General features: G+C 37.9%; 1 protein-coding gene across 1 annotated transcript; it reads left to right on the top strand.

Moving 5' to 3' along the window:
* Nucleotides 1-3,290: 3,290 nt before the first annotated feature.
* Nucleotides 3,291-3,701, top strand: LOC141718607 (uncharacterized). The gene has a single exon (XM_074520984.1). The coding sequence runs from the start codon at nt 3,291-3,293 to the stop codon at nt 3,699-3,701; it is 411 nt and encodes a 136-aa protein (XP_074377085.1).
* The last annotated feature ends 3,767 nt before the right edge of the window (nt 3,702-7,468 follow it).

Raw genomic sequence — 7,468 nt, 5'->3', positions numbered from 1 at the left:
GTAGACGATAAGGGCTAAGTGAAGTCGATTTGAGACGCGATTAACATACGAGTTGACTAAATAAGTATCTTTCTCTGATAGATACAAAGCCAACAAGGCGGACCGAGCCAGTGTTCGAAAGTGGTGATATACTTGCAATAGATCGCGTGACAAGCAAGTTTTTCCCTTATTCCAAATTCAGAATAGTTAATTGCTTTTAGACTTTCATCGCAGTTAAACACTGTTAATTTTTGTTCACATACACTGATACACAATTATTATTCATTTCTTCATATTTCATTTCGATTCCTGATTTCTCTTGATTCCTTGAATACTCTATTCATATTCCAATAGATTATATATATATATATACACATTTATCCTGATATATTCCGATGTTGAGATACATCAAAGCATACCGATTATTCCGGTTGCTCATCTGTGGACTGGATGGTGATGATTAGGATTAGGTATACACTTGATCCTAAGAACTGGGAATTAACCGAATCCTTGTGTTGGGACGTAGAGCCTAGGTACCCGAATGGATCTATACATAGAGGTATAGATCTGCACTGTGTCCTGACTGATCAGCAGGATATAAGTGCGAACTTGTGTCCCGTCTAGTTTATTAATACTCGCCAATAGTGGCTTCGTTCTCCTTCGCAGGAATGCATAGTTATCGATACAATCAGATTACCGGTTCATTTAGCTTTATCATACCACTGTTTATATATTGTGAGCTTGTTGAGCAAATTTTGGGTCACCCCCTTTGTTGTTATCCCCCTAGTTTGTTTTCAGTTAAGAAAGAGATTGAAACCTATCCGGACTTGCGTGGTAAATAAGCGCGGGATCCTCTAATACCAAAAGTGCTAATCCCCATCCAAGATGAGAGCTTTGAGCCACCTGAGCTAGTGTAGTGTAGATGGATGTGGTCTGTGTTTGAAATACAATGAATTTAGTTAAAACTTGTTTAGATAATGTTTTCTAATAAAGAGAGTTCTATGAGATTTTAAATTTGGGTTGTAATAAAGCTAATATATTGTTCTTATTTTCGTACCTCAACCTGCAAAGATCCTGGATAGAATAGAAGGGATTAGACATATGTTTCTATAATTATCCTACAGGTTTGTATTGATTTGATGGTTAACAAGTAACCCCCAAATCTAGACCCCCAGATCTAGACCCCAGATTTGGAGGGCGTTACATGGAAGAGGTGGAAGCTGCGATAGATATCTGGATGGGAACCGGAGCACCAACTATCATGATTATAGGGATACCCGTACTCGTGACAGAGATTGAAGAGATAATCGTTCGAGAGATAATGGTCGAAGGGACACTCTGACATAAAACCGTGAGACGTTTCAGGGCCATAGCCTAGGGCAATGGGAGACTCATGATGAAAATCAGGGTCAGAATGAAGAGATACCAGTAATTCCGGGGGGCGGGGTTGAACTGGCGTTCAAAATACTAATCAACAAGCAATACCTCTGGGTGGGAACCAAGCGGCACCGCCTCCTCCTCAGCCTCAAGATCCACAACATAATGTCCAAACCATTTCGGGGATTGGGACTTTTAATGTGGATGACCTGAAAAGGCTACTTGGCTATCTAGAATAGGGCTGAACAAAACCGAACTGAAACCAAAAAACTAAACCGAACGGTTCTCATTCGGTTCTGTTCGATCCTGATTTTTCAGAAATTCGGTATATCGGGTTCGGGCCTAATAAAACGAAATAAAATTTAGTTCAGTTTGGTTCTTTTAAAAAATATTTCTGTCCAGACTGAATAGACCAAATTACAAATATTATAATTTTATATTATATATATTTTACATATATCTTAAAAATTTTAATCATAATTTTTAATTTGTAATTGTATTTATACACTCTTAGAACTCTATATATCACCTTAATTTAATTATATTTTAGATTTTAATATTTTTGGTTTAAAATTTTTATACAATTTTATTCTTGAAAAAATTCGGTTCCTTCGGTCCAAAATCAGAGTAAACCGAATTATTCCAGTTCGGTTCGATCCGATCCATAATACGATTCGGTCCGGTTCGGTCTAAGAAAAAATGATAATTCAATTTTTGACCTATTCGCTTTGGTCCGATTTTGGACCGAACCGACTAAATACTCAGCCTTACTCTGGAAGGAGGAAGGGTAACGAAGATGGCCGAGATTCCTTCGCCATTCTCCGTGACGGTAAGAGAAGCTCAGTTACCCGCTGCATATCGTAACACAATTAGTAACCTACGATTCCATGGAAGTTCAGATCTAATTGAATTTTTAGGAAGGTTTAATATAGAGATGTATGTTTATCAAGTTTCGGACTTGGCCAGATGTAGACTTTTGGCGACAACCTTTAGGGAAAGTGCCCAACAATGGTTCCAAAAGCTTGGACCTGGAGTAATCACTTCTTGGGACCAAATGAAATCTTTATTCCTGGACAAAATTCAAGCGGGTATGAGGTATGCTCTTCCAGTCACAAACTTGGCCAATGTCAAACAACGGGAGAATGAGAGTTTGACATCCTACTTTAAAAGGTTCAATTCCGAATCAACTTGCATGAGGGGCGCCTTGGACGAAACTCTGAAAAGTTTCTTAATAGCTGGGTTGAGAGTGTGATCAGATTTATGGAAACATTTGCAGGGAAATGATCAAGCTACTATGACGGACGTCTTGGCCCAAGCAGAATCTTTTAAAGTCATGGAACAATCTCTAACGGAAGTTCGCCCTGTCTCTCAAGTAAGCCAGAAATGTAAAATAAGGAAAAGGGACAGATCCCCAAGTCCTTGATATCGAAGAGATAGTCGAAGTATGAACCGAGTGAATACTACTACCATGCGAAAGGAATGGATTCCTCCCTTAAGTTATGATAGTAGAATAGTGGATGTGGATATTTGGCAGCCTCGGTTGAGGAAATCTTTGAGGTGAATAAAAATAAGGAACTTTTCAGAAAACTAGAGGCTCTGTCATCCTGGAAGAGTAAGGATAAAAGAGGTATTGTGAATACCATTAATCTTTTGGAAACAACACTCATGAATGTCACCAGTCTAAAGATGAAATTGAAGCTTTAATCAAAGAAGGATACCTTGGCAAATGGGTGGTTAAGGAAGTGAGAAGACACGGGAATGGTTCCGATAAAATAAAGGAGGAAGGAGGACGCGCTCCTTGTGGATCCAAGAGCGAAGTTCTGGAGGAGAATAAATTTGTCAGGGATGGAAGTATTTGGGAGATATTTGGAGAAGGGCCTAGCATGGAGTGCAGCAACTGAGCTTTAGTAAGATATTCAAGGGAGACCCGGTACATGCCCCTAACCGACATTCATAGCTTGGAAACTCGAACACCAAAGGTTTTCAAAGGGGAATTTATGGATATCACCTTCAGAGAAGCGGATGCAAGATGGGTGCATCATCCTCACAATGCCGTTTTAGTTATTTCCCTCCAGATTGGGACTAAAAATATCTACAGAGTCTTCATGGATAATGGGAGTTCAACAAACATCCTCTACTACAACACTTATAGGAAAATGGGTTTGCCCGACCGGGATATTTCAGCAGAAGATGCTTGGGTTTATGGATTTTCTGGTGAGAGCGCCAGATTCATAGGTTCGATTCGATTACCATGCACTCTAGGAGAAATTCCCCTTCTTTTAATGAAGATGCTTGATTTCAAAGTCCTAAATCAGGAATCCTCTCAGAATGTGTTTCTAGGATGACCTTTTCTATGGGAGATGAGGGTCATCACTTCTATTCACCACTTGACAATCAAATTCCTACCCCGAACAGAGTTGGAAGCATAAAAGGCTGTCATTATGATTCTCGAGAGTTCTATCGCCAAGATATGAGGGGTTTTTGAAAGAAAGACGTTGAAGTCGGAAATACCTCCGACAACGAGCTAGAAGGTATGATTGAACAGCCAAGCGAAGAAATTTTTATCCACTACTATATTGAGCATAAAGATATATACTCCGCCATTCCAACCTCAGTAACACCGCTCTTAAAAGATGCTCCTGTAATTGAATTCTTAGAAGAAGAAAAAGAAAAACTCTCTTAAAATGACATAATCTAAGGAAGTTTCCCATAGGGAACAACTTGAAGGGAGAGCTGAAGTTTTGCAAAGTTTGAGATAAGTTCTGCACAAGGTAGATGCCCCTCCTCATGAGGGCGCGCCCTTAACACAACCGTCTTCAGGATAAGTTGATGCCCCTCTAACACAGGGTGCGCCTTTATCCAAAGTGATTTCAGGAGCAGTTGATGATCCTCCTTTAGAGGATGCGCCTTCTCGAGTGAATATGAAAAATAATAAAAAAAATTGACTTGGATCCATGAATTCCATTGCCCACGGAAAAAATGGGGCCAATTGAACACACTATTTCTATCCAAGCCGATGAGAAGGATCCAAGTAAGATTTTGAACATTGGTTCTCAACTAAAACCAAGATTGAGGGAAGAACTCTCGAAGTTTTTCTTGGCGAACCTTGATGTATTTGCATGGAGCCACTCAGATATGGTTGAAATTGATCCAAAGGTCATGTGTCATCGACTCAACATCGACTCCAAATACAAAGGAGTCTGACAAAAACTAAGGGCAGTAAGTAGAAAAAGGGTTGTAGCCCTGGCAGAAGAGGTTGATAGACTTTTGGAAGTTGGGTTGATCAGGGAATCTTTTTACCCTAAGTGGTTGGAGAATCCGGTATTGGTAAAAAAACCAAATGGGAAGTGGAGGACTTGCGTGGATTTTACTGATCTAAATAAAGCAATCCCAAAAGATAATTTTCCTTTACCAAGAATCGATCAATTAGTAGATGCCAAAGCAGGGCATGCTCTAGTAAGTTTTATGGATGATTGTTAGTCGCTAAACACGCGCTAATAATACACGCAAGTATACGAGTTCACAAGTAGTATAGAATCTTTTCTAGTTCGTTCCAACAGAGACTGTATTGGTTAACTAATTAATTCATGCACCTAAGAAACAATGTATGTTTATTATCCAATGCTAAGACGATAACAAGTTGAGATTGTTTATAACTAATAATTACACTAACAATTATAACTACGAGAATAAGATTGACTGAAATTATATATATGACAAACTTGGGATTCTAATTTCATTAAATACTTCATTCAATAGCTTTATTATTATTAACCTTAGCATGCAATGGTGATGACACTAATCTGACAACACGAAACTGATAAACGCCAACTTTCGTTGCACGAGTACCATTCTACCAGACATTCACAAAAGAGATAGAAGCTGAATAGGCACCAATTATATTGAGACCCTATATGTCTATAGAATTTGACAACATAACGGCACAAGTTCTCTATCTTGATTACATAGGGAAATTAAGATGGTTAAAATTACCTACGAATCATGCATAACACATACATGAACCTATGCTAGCATGGCAAGTTCTAAATCCTTAAATTCACTTTCGCTTTATTAAGAATTAACACACTATCTTATAAGTTCGTGATGCTCATAAGACGAATACGCGCAACCAATATTAGGATATCATACAATCACCACATACTAAGGGATCAAACAATTTAACTAAAGAAATCCACAAATAAATCCGCTAGAACCCCACGATAATAATTAGCCCATAATCCGACTCATCATCAACGTGGGTTCCGATAAAAACATGATATAATAAACGTAGTCTTTATACGAATTAATAAAACCATGTACAAACAAGAGTATAGGTTCTGCAAAACAAGAAACAAGCATCCAAGGTACAACTCAAAATAAAGATTCAAAATAATAAACTAGATCGTCTTCGCCTTGGTTGAATTGTGCTAAAGGTCTCTTGCCGTCTTCTCCTTGCGCTCTGGTCCGTCTATGACTTGATATCAATAAAAAAGACCTAATATGAATATATATAGCAGCCCTCAACAATCTGGAAGCCTTCCCTTTTAGAATTATAGTAGAAACAGGATTCTGAAATTCGGCCTCGGCGCGGGTGCGCGCTATCACAGCGCGAGCGCGTTGTATTTCTGGAACCCCGGCGCGGCCGCACGCTATCACAGCACGGGCTCGCCGTCCTTCTGGGAAAAACTCAGATTTCTTCTTAAATATTACTACTTTGATCCGGCTTTTATTCCAACACCACCTGGACACCAAATTAGCACCAAAACAATGCTAGTTCACCTGATTACCTGAATAGTGCCTGAAATGCAAAAATACTAGAAAACACATTAAAACACTTAACAACTTGAGTACAAATACACCAATTCAAAGCTTATTAGAGCATAATAAAGTGTCATAAATGCCACTCAATATACCCCCAAACTTGAATCGATGTTTGTCCTCAAGCATAAACAGAGTCAAAAAACGAGAAACAAAAATGCATGAATGCAACTATATGAATGCAACGATCCCCAATATAATAACTCAACTAACCAACAAGCAACATATCAACAAATGCAGTTATTGACATGAAGATCAATCAAATCATACAAATAAACTTACAAACTAGAGACGTGCGTGTCTGAAGATGCTTACAGATATACTATCGCAACTAGATCAATAATCATGACTCGCTACTAATCAAGACAATCGCAGGGTTATAAATAAAATAAAAAGTTAGACTCAAAATAACTTATAACACTTCAATTCTTATATTGGAGTTTTATACGGATTCATGCTTTTATTCACAACATAACAACACAAGTATGCTTATTTGATCGTGCAACAAGTGAGGTCCACAAAAGACTTATACAATAGCACCCATATAGCAAGCATTAGGTTAGCGGATCCTAGACCATAAAAGCCTTAGGTCACTAGGCACAAAGTCCCTTAAGAACTAAATAACTCGAGTACTAAAGAGCCCACTCGTGATAAATTATACATAACATTTATTCTTTCTTTTTTTCTTTTTTTTCACAATTTCTGAATGAGTGCGTTTCGCTCCATCTCATTCAACCCTAGACTACTCATAAAAATATGAGCCGGCTACTAGCCATTTGACACCTAGCCACACAACTAACAATGCAATCCAATTTCTCCAATTTCTAAATATCCATGTCTTTTATTTTCAAGAGAATACCCTAAATTCTAAATATAAACAGGCGATTTAACCTCGACAAATCAAATAAACCATGATCATGATCTAGCACTCTAGCAACCTATAAGACTTAGTGAAATACAAGTGTCTCTAGCATGCAAATCAATCCAATAAGACTCAACATCACTAAATACGACATCACTACACTAGCATCAATATCGCAAGTCAATCGAAAAATTATCTAAGGCATCATGTTATAATGCAAATGCATGAAACTACATGAACAATTTATCATAAAACTATCAAAATAAAAAAAAACTACATGGAAAAATATGCAACCATATGAATTAAACTATCATGAACATGCAAACTATATGAGATTCACACAAACATATTCCTACAACTACTACCCCCAAACTTAAAATATTCATTATCCCCAGTGAAGATAATAGTAAGGAATTAGGCATACCTAATCTG

Source organism: Apium graveolens, chromosome 4 (genome assembly GCF_009905375.1).
Source record: "Apium graveolens cultivar Ventura chromosome 4, ASM990537v1, whole genome shotgun sequence".
NCBI classification, from domain to species: domain Eukaryota; kingdom Viridiplantae; phylum Streptophyta; class Magnoliopsida; order Apiales; family Apiaceae; genus Apium; species Apium graveolens.
The sequence above is the reverse complement of the archived record's forward strand: the minus strand, read 5'-3'. Positions and strand labels throughout refer to the sequence as shown.

Coding starts and splice junctions, on each gene's coding strand:
- LOC141718607 (XM_074520984.1), top strand. CDS start 3,291: ATGCCCCTAACCGACATTCATAGCTTGGAAACTCGAACACCAAAGGTT.